Source organism: Pogona vitticeps, chromosome 11 (assembly GCF_051106095.1).
Source record: "Pogona vitticeps strain Pit_001003342236 chromosome 11, PviZW2.1, whole genome shotgun sequence".
Lineage (NCBI taxonomy): Eukaryota > Metazoa > Chordata > Lepidosauria > Squamata > Agamidae > Pogona > Pogona vitticeps.
The window spans coordinates 24,446,860-24,463,076 of NC_135793.1; the positions used below are offsets into that span (position 1 = coordinate 24,446,860).

Here is a 16,217-nt window from a genome sequence, read left to right on the forward strand (position 1 = left end):
TCGTTGTAGCGAATTCAGAGCACCATCTGTTTCCTTGCTTGCTTGCAGTAACATTTGTACTTGATAATTAAAATGTCAGATGGGCATCTCTCTCCCCACCCCGTTTTCTCAAATAACCCAATGCAGGGGAGTGCATTACGTCTTTAAACTGTTTGTTTGGCGAGGGGGGTAACCAGACTGGAGGATTGTTGGCGAGCATAAAGCTTAAGGGTGTGGGAAGCTGTCTTGTAGCAATTCAAAACCCCAGACCTTTGCTTTGGGGACTACAACTCCCAAATTGCACAGCCAAAGTCCAAACAAACAACCATTTTGGGGCATTTTGTTAATACGATCTGTACTTACCTAGCAATCTTTCCTTCTCAGGCAATGCTCCGGAAAGTGTTTCCCAACTCTCTGTTGCGATTTGAACCCAGTACTCTCAGTTCCCAGGCTTCCATTGGACAGAAAACGGAGCAAACACGTCCCTCTTTAAGTTGCAATTTGTCATGTAATTTCGTTATAGTGCAATGTAGGTGCAAAAAAGACAAAATGCGATTTTAGGATGCATTAACAGAAGTATAGCCTCCAAATTGCATGAGGTGCTAGTTCTGGATGCTGCACTCCAAGAAGGATGCCAAAAAATTAGAACACATTCAAAGAGGGAGGCATTCAAGAGAACACTGGACAACTATCTGTAAGGTCTACTTCGATCTGAGCAGGGAGTTGGTCGTCTTGATGGCCTTATGGACCCTTTCCAACTCCATTAGGCTATGACTCTGTGAGACCATCATTACAGGGAAGGAATTAATTACAGACAGCTTGTCATTTGTTCTTATCAAAGCACTTTAACCCAAAATCATCAGCGCATGCCACCTGATCCTCGTAGGCCCTTGCTCTTATGGATTGCCACACCAAGAGAAGCCGAGAAGACATCAACAAGAGATTGAGCCTTCTTGGCTGTAGCACCATTCTTATGGAATGGTTGAGCTGGGCCAGGCCCTGTCTCTATCAGCCTTCAAGACTAGGCTTCTTCATAGATGCCTTTAAGGGCATTCACTTGTGAGCCTAGACATATTTTTGCCACTTTGTATTGCCATCGTATGTATGGAAGTGAGAGCTGGACCATAAAGAAGGCTGACCGCCGAAGAATTGATGCTTGGATGTTGGGAAAGTGTGAAGGCAAGAGGAGAAGGGGGACGACAGAGGACGAGATGGTTGGACAGGGTCACCGAAGCTACCAAAATGAATTTGGCCGAATTCTGGGAGGCAGTGGAAGACAGGAGGGCCTGGCGTGCTGTGGTCCATGGAGTCACGAAGAGTTGGACACGACTTAATGACTAAACAACAACAATTACCTTCTTTGGTTAAATTTTAGATTGATTAGATCCGCTTTTGACTATTTTTGGTTATTTCTTAATCTCTTATTGATGATTTTTTATTGTGATACCATATTATATTATCTGTTTTACTTTTGATTGTAAACCACCCAGAGCAGTGCCTAGCGCTATGCAAGGGTATGAATTGGGCAGTATACAAGCACATAGATGCGTACATTTTTAAAATAATGAGCCTTCGGACAAAACCCATTGCATCTGAGGAGAAGGCCTGCTGTCCCCAAAAAGCTTGGGTGGATTAGAGGTTGTCTTTAAGAAGACATAAGATTCTTTGTTCTCTATAATGAGTTCCTTGTGCCTTAGGCTGCCTTGTAGCCGATTTTAGTAGCTTTCCAGACCACAAGGCTCGGTAAGGCTCGGCACTGTGAAATCTCACTTAGCCCTGATATTCCGGCATCATTATTTCTTTCTTCAGTTCTTTCGAGCCGGCAGTGGCTCAGATGCAGCTCACGCTGCTGAAGGTGTGTCGAAAAGAAACTCTCTAGTCCGGATCCCCGTCGTCGTATGTTGAAGCACGGATCTTGCAGGAAAGCCCAAATCAGCTCCCAAAGAAGGTCCTTGAGCCTTCAAGCCATAATGAGGCCAGTCTGGGTTTCCAACCTTTAATTTTTGTTTCTTTTTTTGCTGGAGGCTTTGAGGACTGGCAGGTGGGCTAACAGGGTGGGGGGTTGTTTCCCTTCCAAAGTCCTGAACCCAAGCTGGCATTATTTAGAAGGAGACGGACCAGGGTCCCTGCTTAAGCAGTGGAAATCACAGGCGAGACCCACCCGGCTGATGCTTTGAAGTAATGGATCTTTGAAATGAGTCGGGAGGTAGCCTTCGAACCCCACTGAAGGGATGCCCCAAAGATGACGATTTCACAGCTGCGGACGTGAGAGAGGAAGAGAGAGACTTTCCTTTCTAAGCAGTGGGGCTCCCCAGCAGTCTGTGGAAAAGATACTCGTCACTCTGCAGGGCCTTGCTCCTACGCAGACTCTTTGAAATCTTGGTTCGGCTTCCTTCGTTGTAATGGTAGTTAGTAGCCCCAGGACAGTGCCTTAAAAATGGAGAGGATGAAAGAGACGAGGAACACACGAGGTGTAAGCAGGTAATTATTTTGCAGGTCCCCGGCCATTACAGACTCAGAAAGCATCTCTCTCTCTCTCTGTCTTTCTACGAACTCTTGATTGTCTCGATGGATCGAGCCCACACATGGCCACCCAGAGGCTGCCCACAAGATGGCCGGGGTGTCTTCCTAGGAGGAGCGAGAAGCTCGGGGCTCAGCTGTGGAAGGAAGCTTTAGTCTTGTGAGAAACCCAGGTTTTAAATATTCTAATTGTCTGCAATAAAATCCCAACTTCCTCCTGGAGGAGACCGAGTGACTTTAGATCATTAACACCGCGAGGCTTAGCAATGATTGCCAGGCTGTTTGCGCGGGCGACTTAATCAGGATGGGGTGTCTGACTGGCCCATTTTAATTTTATTGCGCTGATTAAGTTTCCTTAGCTAATATGTGTTGCCTTTCCAATTCAATTAAACGAGAATCCCCTTCCATTACTTGGGTAATACCGGAGGGCCTGTGTGGGTAAAGGCTGCGCTCGGTCTTTTCCAATTGATGCCAGCTCTCCCGTCGAACTCTCTCCGGCTGTGCTAAATGAAATCGTTGGGAGCTGAAATGAAAATTACAGGAAGCTGGGGTCTGCGAAAATACCTCGCCTATCATTCCCTTCAACTTGCATCGTCAGGCTGCAAATATATTAGCGTTTGATGCATTAATTATGCTTCCCAGGTGCGCCGTGACAATGGTCCACCGCTCTGTGAGTCTGTCACTCTCTCGCCTCCCTGTTGTCTCTCCGGAACGACATTTCTGTCATGGCACCGCTCATGTTATGAGTTGATTGCAGGGTTTGGAGTTGATTGGTTTTGGCCTCGTGTGCCATCGGCGGGGGCGATCAGAGGATGGGAAGGATGCAGATCAGGTGGCACCGGAAGGGTCGGCGTTGCAGGGAGCCATCTCTCCTGGAAAGCGGCTCTTCCGTCTGCTGGGGAATCTATCCAATCCCCCCCCCAAAAAAAAACAGAAATCCTACAGCTGGATCGAAGCTCGGGCATGGATTGAGGTCAGGCTGAAGCGCGTTTCTCTGTGCGTTGTGTCACCGCTAGGAAATGAGTCCCGCCAGACTGTTCCACAAGCAAGCTAAATGGTGATCTTTTTCCCTGTGTGATCACGCCCTGAGTAGGGAGATTGCCCCGTTTCTCAGCACTTCTGCTCCTAGTCAGCAATGGGAGACAGGATGTGTTAACAGAAGCCAGTGGGTTGTATTTCTCGACGGTGAGGAAGAAGACCACCGATTTTACAGCCCTTAGGGCAGTGGTTCCCATCCTTGGCCCTCCAGATGTTCTTGGACTACAAGCCCCAGAAATCCTGGCCAGCACAACTCATGATGAAGGCTTCTGGGAGTTGTAGTCCAAGAACATCTGGGGAATCATGGTTGGGAATCACTGCTTTAGGGGGAATCCTGATAATTTTGTCACACTCAAGCTGGCTCTTCAAGTTTGTGCTGTAATTTGGAGTCCTGTGTCTTCAACATCTGGATTTTTCCATTTCATTCTCCTCTCAGGCCTTGGGGTGCCAAGCCTGAGAAAAAGTCTAGAGGACTTGAAAGTTACCCTTTTGAGGATCATTTTAAAAGTTATGACCCAAATCTCATTTTGGATTTTTCTAGTATGGGCGAGGGAATATTGCTGAAATTAGGGGTTTGTTGTTGTTACATGCCACCAAACCATGTCCGATATATGGCTTCCTTTAGGGCATCAGTCCATCTCGTATTTGCTCTTCCTCTTTTCCTGCTGCCTTCAGATTACCATAGCAGAGGAAAATAATACAACACCAACTTAGTATATGGAAGACGGTGTTTATCTTAGGAATGCAGCTTCCTCTTGCCTTATTTATTCATTCAAAGCATTTATTGACTGCTTTCTGGACTCTCAAAGCAGTGTACAGTCAAACAAAGAAGAGCATCCTTTAAAAACAGATGTTAATTGCTATTTTTAAAGCCAGCACTAGAGACCAAAGGCCTGTAGGGAGGATACAGTTTTGGCTGCCTGCCGGAAGCTCAGCATGGATGGAACCAGCCTGATTTTACCCAGCCCTTCTTCCTCCCGGTATATTTTGGACTAATTTACTACTGACCGTGGGGGTCAGTGGGCTGATGGAAGTGCCCACGCTGGCATTGCAGAACATCCGCAAGGCTTTTGTGTCAAAGAATGCCTCTTCCACCCAAGAGATCCTAGTTTTGGAAGCCTGCGACATAGACTCTCCTACCTCGATGTTGGGGCTGCGCTGCAAGAATGCAAATGTTAGCCGTAGCGCATCAATCGTGTTTTACAGATGACTGTAATTCCCCTGAATGTCAAAGCTCCAAATTTTTCTCCGAGAGCAAACTTTTCACTTGGCAAAATAGATTTGCCTCCGCCATCTATCACTCCGGGCGGGGGGTTTCCTCCGCCCCTGCATCCCCCCCCCTTACAAATGCCAGATGAAATCTTTATGTACCGCATTATTAATCAATGAGGCAGTAAGATTTGTAGGAGGTGGAGAGTTGGAAATGAGGCACGTTTCTTGTTTGTTAAGGCCCTGCGTACTGGAAAGGGCGGCTCTTCTGGGGCTCCCTCCGGTCACCCGTTGCTGAACTATCTGATTGCAACCCAAAAAGCAATTCTTTGTAGCTGCTTTGAGAGACCAGCGGTGTGCATTTGCAGACTTAAGTTTTCTGCTTTGGTGGCAAGGCTGGGCTGCGTTCTGAAGTTCCCCCAGCCACCAGCAGGGGCGCTCTCTCAACGCTCACCCTTCGGTGCCTTATGAGAGGTCTCCATCTGTGTAGGTGAGCTGCAGATGTGGGTCCACCCCTTGAGACCATTAGCTCAAGTGGTTCCCAGTGATCATGGCTGCTTACGCTAATCTCTTTACTGGTCATAACTCATTCACATTGTTGTTGTCAATCACAGAATCCTAGAATAATGAAGTTGGAAGGGGCCCGTAAGGCCATGGAGTCCAATAATGCCTCTTTTTTCTCGCCCTCTCCTTAATGGCTCATAGCTTCAAACCAGAGCTTTTATGAGTGTCTTAAGCCCCTTGCAGTAGAGACAGCATTCTAGCTGCATCGTGTGGGTTGGAATGGAAGCAAAGGCTGTTTCTTTCTCCTTGTGAGTCTCTGTATTTATATTGCATAACGAAATAGGATCGGACCAGAAATTCAAAACTCTGCAACAGAGATGAGTATAACTTGTTTGTTGTTGTTTAGTCGTTTAGTCGTGTCCGACTCTTCGTGACCCCATGGACCAGAGCATGCCAGGCCCGACTTCCACTGCCTCCCAGAGTTGGGTCAAATTCGTGTTCGTCGCTTCGATGACACTGTCCATCCATCTCGCCTTCTGTTGTCCCCTTCTCTTCTTGCCTTCACACTTTCCCAACATTAGGGTCTTTTTTTCCAGGGAGTCTTCTCTTCTCATGAGATGGCCAAAGTATTGGAGCCTCAGCTTCAGGATCTGTCCTTCCAGGGAGCACTCCGGGTTGATTTCCTTCAGAATGGATAGGTTTGTTCTCCTTGCAGTCCGGGGGACTCTCAAGAGCCTCCTCCAGCACCACAATTCAAAAGCATCAATTCTTCGGCGGTCAGCTTTCCTTAAGGTCCAGCTCTCATCAGTAAATTTGCTTTCTTGTGCCTATAGATAGACATGTACATGGATTTTGGGGTGGTGGTGGAGGAGAACTGTACACCATAAAAGAGTTATTTATTCTTATTTGTTACATTTGTTAACATTTCCTTCCACTGCTAATTGGCATCCTCTTTGCACAGCAGACGCTCCACATGTACAGCTCTGCCTACACCCATCACAACTGCTCAAGGGTCTGTATTGTTCCGCCTGTTCCTTGGAGACATTCTCTCAATCCTCAAATTAACATTTCTCTTGGGTGTTCCTTTGTGTTTTTTTTTTAAAAATCTCATCTGAAACGTCTCATCATAGCGTAGGCAACCGTTAGCTAGAAAAATCTCCCCGCACTCTCAGCCATTTCTAGAGGGATTTGAGAAAGACATGTCCGTTGCTAAGGCCGTCCTTGGCGCTGAGAGATTCTTATTGGAGAGCCACAGCTATCTTTGCAAAAAGAATGGGTACACTTTGTTCGTTTTCTGGATCTACCAGTAGGTCTCTCCCGCTAGACACCCCGGTCCTTCTCTTCGTCCAGCGCCACAGTCGTCAGCGTTAGAAAGCCATTCATCTGAAGAATTGGGCTTGGACGCATGAAATCATATGGAAAAAATAAAATAAAAGCCAGTGAGCTTTAAAAATGCTACAGGACTGTTAGTTTATCTGGTGCCAGAGCAGACTCATGCGGCCATTGCCGAATCACTTTTGATGTTATAACATGCGACCTGAGATTATAGAAGTGGAAAGGTTAAGAGAATTGGGAAGCTATGATGAGACGCACGTTGCCAGCATCGATTCTGGCTCGGGGGGTTGTTTCCTTCTCTACCCTCCCTTCTCATTGATTAGCGCAGTGACCTTTGGCGGTCCCTTCTGCAGATCCCTTGGCTGCAAAGAGATGCCCAAAATAAAGTAAAAACAAGGTTCTGCAGGTCCGGCCGCATACTTCAGGCTTGTAGAAATGCTGATTTCATGCCAGAGATTCTGCGGTTCCTTTCAAAATGTTCTACCCCACCCTCCACACCACAGCCGCTGTCGGTTTCTGAGACTGAGCAGGGTCGGGCTTGGTTAGCACCTGGATGGGAGATTAGGCATCTCCAAGGAGCTCTGGGAGAGAATCCTGCTTGCAACCTTTGGAAAACATTACTGCCAACCAAAGGTGGGAGTAATGACTTAGAGGAACCAGTGTAGAAGGTCTCCTCCGATGTTTCTGCATAAAACATGTTGCTTATAAATGTTCCTTCATTTGTTTGTCTTGTGACCATCATAGCTCAGGTACACATTGCAAAGAGCATACAGTAGCCGCAACCTGTATTTCCCTGATAAAGATTTGCAAAAGTGCATGAAAAAAGGGAGTGTTCATGTGCTGGGTATTTTGCTGCTGTTCTGTGCTGTCACGTCTCTTCTGAATTACAGTCCCCCAATAAGTTTTTTTTTAAGGGACGTGGTGACACTGCAGATTAAACCGCAGAAGCCTCTGTGCTGCAAGGTCAGAAGACCAGCAGTCGTAAGATCGAATCCACGCGACGGAGTGAGCTCCCATCGCTTGTCCCAGCTCCTGTCAACCTAACCATTCGAAAGCATGCATCCTTGGAGAAGAGGCAAGGGTATAAGTGTGGCCAACAATAAAATAACCTGTATTGATAATTGAAATAGCTTCATAACCTGCATTTTGGTTTATCTGGACCTTCTTATCCTGGCTCAGTGGCTTAGATAGATCGCTCATTTCTTTCCCTTTGTTCATGCACATTTTTCACGGCATACTTTAAAATATGAGAAGGGTAGACATCTCACAAATGCTCTTGCGGGTTTGTGGGGGGTATCCTAGTGGCTTCTGATGGGACCCGTGTATAGAAATCCGTCTAGCTGCCATTTTCTGTGAAACAGTGACATCTAGCGGCGTGTTTGAGTGTAGGGAGGGACCAGTAGAGAAAAGATGGAGACATTTAAACGCCACTGCAATTGATGGTCGTTTTCCTTGTATGGGATTCTGTCTGGATCCAGAGACAGCCATGGCATTTTCACTTTAACGCTGGAAAAATGCATTAAATGCAATACTCCCAATCCAGCACCTCTCAAAAGCCTTGGTGAACCCCCTTCAGTCTTAGGTGGAGGAATTGAGGAACGGCACGTGGCCTCCGTTCACGCCAAAGAACTGATCTGGAAGGACTTATGTGCTTCTGTGGCAAAGCCACAGCACGAGACCAGCCAGAGGGTCTCAACCAAAATGGCGGCCCGTTCTCTACCTTGTGTGGAGAAGTCAGCCACCTCGCTTCCCCCAGAGGGAGCCAGGCCCCAATGCCAGCCTCTCTGGAGGTCCTTCCTCAGAAAAAGTCATTTGGGCAGCCATGATGGGGACGGGTTGAAACAGGGGCTGAGTCTGAGGGAACCTGGAGACAGAGACCGCATGTGGATGTCCCTGCCTCAGACGGCAAGAGAGCTGGGGTCAGCCCTGTCCTTTGTCAGCCCTTTTCTGTCTTGGTGCCTTCGTAAATCAAGTCTGATTTTCTTCATCCAGTCTGGGTGATGTTTCCTCTCTTGACTCCTTCAAAACCAAGACAGGGAACCTCTTCCGGCCGAAGGGATCAAATTTAATTTCGGACAATTTCTTGGGGGTGGTGTGCATTTTGGTAGCTGGTGGTGAGGGGGGTGGCAGCAGCGGAAAAGACCTCCGTTAGCTTGGAAACTGTACACATTCCCTCTGCTAGCAATGCAAATAAATATTTGGGACCAGAAATGCTCAGAATTTGCCTAACAGATCAGCCCTGGGAGAGATGTTTAGGTGAGAAGAGAAAAGCAGGAAGGAGCTGGAAAGCTATCCAGTGGTTTCATTGTGGGAAAAGGGGATGTGAGCTCCGGACATTTCAGAAGGCCACTTTCAGCTCTGAAGAGGGTTGGATTCAGATCCAGCCCCCCTGAAGTTCCCAAACTAACATGGTGACCCCAGAAGAAGGGAATACTAAACATCTGTACTTGAAAAAACCCTGCAAAGGGTCTCCATAAGTCAGAATTCGCTTGACGGTACGTTGTTGTTGTTATAATATAACAGAACAAAACTACATTGCAACCCCACGTGGGGCTCAGGAGAGTCTAGAATGGAAAGAAGGTTGCGCCTTTGGTGTCTTCCTCAGTGGTTGCAGGATCCAACCCGCCCCCATGTGCTGACGACGCGCAAAGGGCAACCGGGTGCCGACCACAACCGTCGGCATGTTTTCCAGCAGTGCGCTTTGCTTCTCTGTCTCTGTTCTGAGTCACAGCTGTTCATCCCCAACAGGAATCGGTGACATTTGAGTGCATATGTTTACAGCCGGCACCGCTAGTCCCCAGAGCCGCTATCAAGTACCATTTTTGTGTGGTTTCTACGGGGCTAAGGATTTATCCTTTCCACTCCCTGCTCCCACTGGTGTTTTTTTGGTCTGGTCCGGTTTGGTGCGGTTCAGCACAGAATGCTTTGGATAACATGTTTTGATCCCGATCTGTAATGCAGGACTGCTCGCAAAACAATTCTTTCTCATGTTTTTCTACTCGATCCCACTCCTCTTCCTCCAGGGCTTTTTGAAAAGATGGATGATTTGATTTATTTCTTCCCGGAAACTTAGCTCTGTTGGTTGCCTGCATTGGTTTGGGAAAAGTTTAGAGAAATGAAGGGTTTTGGACTAGATTCTGACAACTGTAATCCCCAAGGGATTGTCCTTTCCACCTGGGGAAGCCTTTGGGAGCCTCAGGACTGGGGAGGGTGCGATAGATAGGCTTTAATACCTGAACATTGCCCTCCACTGGGGTCCTGATCCCAGAAATGAGAGCACCAGCACCAGTTTTCAGATATTAAAGGCTCTCCCTTGGTGTGTCGAGACTCTTAAGGATTTCCCCAGGTCAAAAGGGAGCCCCGGAACCTCGAGAAAAGGGTGGGGAGGTAGAAAAGCCTAAATTAAAGACTGAAGTCTGCAGTTGATGATGTCATCAGCTTTTACACACATGTGCAATAGGATCCCAGCCATTGTAGTGTTCTCACTGTTGTGTTACTATGATTTAATTTTGAATATATCCTAGACTAGATCTTGGAAATAGCACGTTGCATGCAATGATGTTACCTATGCTGTCTGACTCCCCAGCTGCCGTACACATTCAGTATTAAATTCCAGTACTGCAGCAACAATAGGAAGAGTAGTCCAATACCTTTAAAACATTAATTGCAGTGAATAATGAAGGCATAATAGTGTATTTGCAGAACAAAATAACGGTCACTAATACTGTGCCTTTTCTTTTAAAAAATGTTTTAAATGTAGAAAGGTAGGGGTACCCTGTAATCATTATATGGGCAAAATTACATGGAAGAGAGGGGATATCATTAAAAACTATTGGATTTATGTGAGTAGGGGATCAAAATCTACATCTTCAGGTAGATTTACACAAAGTGTAAATACATGTCCTCTAAATTTATACATATATTCAGTCATGGTCTATTTTCTCCCACCCGTTAATTTTGCCAACATGGCTAATAGGCAAAGTGTTCCTTGCACAATTACATTGTAAACCAGTGGTTCTTAACCTTTTTGAAAGAAACGCCCCCTTGAGCCATTGAGGAAGTTATCATCGCCCCCCTCATCTTTTATTTATTTATTTATTTATTTATTTAAGACGCTTAAATCCAATGACCCCTGAAAACAAAATTAAATTCCAAGAAAATGAAATGCCCCCCAAAAAGTAACATTTAATGATTTAGTTGCAAGTGAATTTTAAGACGCAAGATGAAATATAAAAAGGGCATAAAAACAAATGCAGGAACTAAAAATTTCAAGACAAAAAGTCTGAAACTAAATTGAAATCGGAGGAAAATATATATTCATGCACACTGTAAAAAGGCTGCAGCTATCTTCACAGGTTTGGCTTGCTCCAGCGCCCCCCTACCACCCCCCTTCTGCTCCAGCGCCCCCACACCGCCCCTTTTCGTTCTACCGCCCCCCTGAAAAATGAAATCGCCCCCTGGGGGGCATTATCACCCACGTTAAGAACCACTGTTGTAAACCACCCAGAGAGTGGCTCTAGTCAAAACAACAACAACATAGTGGGACAGATAATGCAGCTATAGTAGAACTGCCTCATCCACAGGATCTGTATCCACTGATTCACTTATCCACAGTCTGAAAATATTAAAATTATTAAAAGAAAAATCCTTGAAATGTATATTACTAAAGATGAAGTTACCAGGGCAGGCCACTGGAGGGAGTGAAGACCATGCTATGTGTAGCATTCGTTAATAAAATAGCTTTTTTTTTCAGAATCTAGAGAGGGGGCAGTTGGAATTGAACCGCTGTAGCTATGGGGACCCAATTATATGTCTTTGTAAGCTGCAGTGGTCATTATAGCAATAAAACTAGAACACATCAATTTCTGAACTCCATCTAGCTAATCTTCCCTAAATGTATTGCTAAATGATAATGACGTTGTCTGTCTCTCTCTCTGTGTGTGTGTGTGTGTGTGTGTGTGTGTGTGTGTGTGTGTGTGTGTGTGTGTGTGTGTGTGTACACACCCTTATTAATCAACTCTGTGCCTTTTCCTCTACTCTCTCTCCAGGAATTTCTACTACATCACCATCCTTCGGGACCCAGTTTCTCGCTACTTGAGCGAATGGCGGCATGTCCAAAGAGGAGCCACGTGGAAAGCCTCCTTGCACGTCTGTGACGGGAGATCGCCGACGTCGGAAGAGTTGCCCAGCTGTTACTCAGGGGACGACTGGTCCGGCTGCTCTCTCCAAGAATTCATGGACTGCCCGTACAACCTGGCCAACAACCGCCAGGTGCGCATGCTGGCTGACCTCAGCTTGGTGGGATGTTACAACTTGTCCGTCATGGCAGAGGACCAACGGAACAAAGTCCTCCTCGACAGCGCCAAGGAGAACCTGAAGCGCATGGCCTTCTTCGGCCTGACCGAGTTCCAGCGCAAGACTCAGTATCTCTTCGAGAAGACCTTCAACATGAACTTCATCTCGCCGTTCACGCAGTACAACAGCACAAGGGCCTCTAGCGTAGACATTGACGGGGAGACCCAGAAGCGCATCGAGGCCCTCAATTTTTTAGATATGGAACTCTACGATTATGCAAAAGATTTGTTCCTGCAGAGGTACCAGTTCATGAGGCAGAAGGAGCACCAGGAAGCCAGGAGGAAGCGCCAGGAGCAGAGGAAGCTGTGGCGGGCGAAGCAGGTTCACAACAAGGAGCAGGGGAACCCAAACTCCACAACGGACTACATAGGGCACGTGGAGCAGTGGCGATAATGGGAGCCGGAGGCCTTCAAGCGCAGCGCGGACTCGAAAGCCCGAACTGAACTGTGGAGTCAGGCAGGATGGGAGAGTCGGGAGAACCGCCCGTCACCGAGGGCGGTTCAGAAACACAAGGGGCTCTTTCAGCCATCTTTGCCGCCATTTTTTTTTTTTTTTTGCATTAAATGTCGTGTCGTCCATGGGTTAACTTTTTAATCTCTGTGTGTCTCGGGTCTGTCCCTTCAAAAAAAGGGGGGGAAAAGAGGTTGGCTTGTCAGGCAAAGCAGCAAAACTACCGAGGGGAGGTCTTAGACATGGTCGCACGAGAAGTGAGTAACACCCTGGGGTGCCGTTGGGAGGGTGACCATTTGCGAGGTGGAGGGGAGGTGTTCAGGATGGGAAGATGATGGTGTGGGTGGAGGAGACCCCTGGGGCCATATTCTGTATGGAAAATTACAGACTCTTGTTCCACTAGGAACATGGGGAGATGCCTTCTATCTAGCCCTATGTGGTCAACTCTGACTGGCAGCTAAGACTCTTTGATGGCAAGCAGGATTCTTCCCTAGCTGTTCCTGGAGGTCCCAGGTACTCCTTAGCCATCTCCCACCCAAGGGCCAACCTGGCCTGACCTGCCATCTTCCCACGTCAGGTGAGATCCAATATTCAAGGTGATGGGCTAGGAATCCGTTGTTGCTTATATTCCATCTCAACCTGGGCAGTAAGATAAAGAAGAGGGATGGCCAACAGCCAGAACTTTATAGTCTTAGACAGAAAACTGTGCCGCGCGCCACGGGTATGGGCACGAACATTTTCCTCTGTCCTAATATTCTCTTGGGTCAACGGCTGGCGTGGTTAGTGCGAGTTTGATTCGGTTTGATACCAGACGTAACGAGTAAGGGACAAAATGGGCAGATTGCCTTTAGGGTCCTCCTCCAGATGTGTCGAACTACACCACCCATCGTCCCCATGCACAGGCCTGCTGGTGGGGCTGATGAATGCTCATGTACAACCCATTCTCTTCCCCCCCCCCTCCCTGTTTAAATCACAGCAGGCCCTCTTCAGCTACTTTGTTTTAAACTAAACCAGAGTATTCTCCTTTTAAAATCCAAGCCACACCTTGTTTTAAAGGCTGAGATGCTTTAACTGGAAGCAGGGGTGTGAGAAGCAAACACCTTGATTCCAAAGTTCAATTTTAAATAAAAAGGGAAGCCTTCCTCCCCCCTCACTCCCCAGTTACTCTCTCTCCAGAGCCATGGCAGATTCGGGGATGGCGTACAGATGCTCTGAAGAATTACTGTACCTGTAAGGCGCCTGTCTCAGTCAAAAGGCTGTGGATCCTGTTTCCGATCTCTGTAGATGTTTGTGGAGCATTTCCAAAATAATGGAATATTCCACATGCATTCTTGCTTGGTTTTAACAACTCTCTCCTTCCCCATTCCCGCAACTGGATTTGATCACTCTGAACCCAGCAGAGCTCACCATTTTGTCTCTTGTTATATTGGACTTTTCCCCCATTAAAGAGAGTATTTGCAGCAGAACGTTTGAGGAAATGCAGGCGATTTGCCTGAACTTGTGGCTGGTTGTCTGCCCACTCTGTTTTGGGTTTTTTTGGCCTGATCTGGCATTTGAGCAGTCCTTTGTTTACCATCTTCAGAGACCTGCAGATTTTAGGGACTCGCAGAAAACGGACCTGACAGAATGCATCATCCTTACACTGCGATCCTTTTCAGCATCATACAATAGTTGCACAAACCTCACGTGCGTGTGTAAGGAACGGGACACCAGCCATGCGTCGGAAACAGTTGCATCAGGATCTCGCTTCAAATTCAGTTTTTGCACATTTGGGATTTATTTTGGCCATTTCCAAGCCTAGTCTGGCCTCCGGAGGATGCTAGGGGGTGAACATTTGGCCCTTTGGCCTGCCCAAGTCTCTCACCTTTGAATTAAAGGAATAAAACATTGCCTCTGAAAAAAATCTGGAGAAAAACAGTAGCCATCTCTTTAACCCCATTTTAAGAGAAGGTTAGACAAAAGATGATAACCGAAGATCAAGGGGAAAGAAGCTACATTTAATACTGAGGGTGAGAGTCAACCATAGGTGCATAAAACATCTGTCCTTCTCTTTAACGATAGCACTGATACAATAAAACTTTAATTACTGTCTTCGATAACGGGCCAATTATTTCAGGAGCTCCCTCAGAATTGGAGACGCCTCACCTCGCCATCCATTTTTCTGCTCTTAAATTGCAAACCAGAAAATCAGAAGAGAGAAGAATGTAGGAAAAGGGTTCCAGCTTATCTTGAATCAGATCATTAGTTTATCACAAGCTAGTACAATCTGCCATGGTGGCTCTCCTGAAAGAGTCCTTCTCAAACCCATTCCTTGAGGGAGGTGGTGGTTGTACAGAGATGCCTTTTTCGGCTGCAACTGCAAAAAAAAAAAAAAAAAAAAAAAAAAAAAAAATCTCTCCCAACACAGCCAAATTCTGGAAGATGTTATCTCCCGTTGGAAGTAACTTTGGCAAGCACCATTACAGGACCGGAGAGCTTATGCCAGCTGTCTGCAACCTGGTCCTCTCCTGAGACATCGGACTACCTCCCAGACAGTGAATGATGGAAGTTGTGATCCAATGAATCTAGAAATGTGTCCGCTGCCTTGCACACTCCTCTGACCTGGCGCGCAGAGAGTACATCTGGACTCCTTGAGTTGCTTTGTGTGTGGCCAAGGATTAGCTGTGTCCAACTCACGTTCCTTTACCTCCAAAGTAGTGGAACTTCATAAGTGATGGCCTTGTCTCTTGCCCACGAGGGACCTCGAATCTTGTCGCTGAGAAGAAGCAATGCTTGGCTTCAAAAACAGGAAAAAAAGCTGCCTGGGGCACAGTCTTCTTCCAGCTAAAATGCATCTAAAATAAGAGTGTGAGAGGCATCTGGGGAAAAAAATAGTCCTGAATATTTTGAACGGTCCTCTAATGTATTGCAAGAACACTGAGTCCCATCAAGAGCAGGTACAGGTAATTCTATCTTAATTTTCTTCTTCTCAAAGGAGAGTACCTGGAAAGGCCAAAAGCCACCCGCATTAAGATGCTTGGACTGTGTGAATCTCTATGCAAAAACACGTGATGATTACAGCGAGACCTGAACAAACCGCAGGGTTTTTTTTACCTGGCATCCTAAGGAGAACAGCTGTGAATTTCAATTTGGTGGTTGTATCTTCTCAGCTATAACAGGTCCCATTTTCTCCCCACGCCTCTTAAGGAGGCTCCTTTTGCACCGACGGTCTTGATCATCTGCGATGCTCAGAGGATCAGGTGGGAAGCGGCCAAGGGAAACCAAAGGACACCCAAGTCTGCCTCCTTTTCAGACCAAGCCTGTCCGTGTCTGCTCAGAATTAAACCCCATTGACTTCTTACCCTACTCCTAGGTAAGCAGCAATAGGATTGCAGCCTGGATTCAGTAGGCGCTTTTTGCATGAGATTTGCAAAACTTCGGACATTTTAAAGGGGAGAAAAAATACCCCAGACAGCAACCTGCGAAGGAAATCCAGTTACATTCAGTGACTTTTTCAATAAATAAATGCCAGTTTCAACAAATTATTTGGGTTTTTTTTTTTTAACCAGGAGAAATGATTAACTCTTGAAACTCAAGGCTGCTGCAAATGGGGGCCTAAGAAGACCCCAGCCTGGCACCTCCCCCCCCCTGCCCGAAGAGATGCAATTTTTGGTTTTTATGCTGTGGTGTGCATGGTTTACCAAAACGAAAAAAATATATATGTTTCTTTTTTCTTTCTGTATACTGTTTGTTGTATATAGGGGATGTATGCATATAAAGATTCAATTTTGTCATAATCATAAAATTTTGACTAATTCCTGCTGTAGACCTCTACCTTACTATGTAGA

The 16,217-nt window shown here is 46.5% G+C and overlaps 1 protein-coding gene across 1 annotated transcript in view; it reads left to right on the forward strand.

Annotated features, from left to right (window-relative positions):
- The window catches only part of HS6ST2 (heparan sulfate 6-O-sulfotransferase 2), a 107,828-nt gene extending 92,273 nt beyond the window's left edge, over window positions 1-15,555 (forward strand). The window contains exon 2 of the mRNA XM_020795843.3: window positions 11,634-15,555. Coding sequence (XP_020651502.3) covers window positions 11,634-12,333 — 700 coding nt within the window. The 3' untranslated portion in view covers window positions 12,334-15,555. The remainder of the gene's footprint in view (window positions 1-11,633) is intronic.
- The last annotated feature ends 662 nt before the right edge of the window (window positions 15,556-16,217 follow it).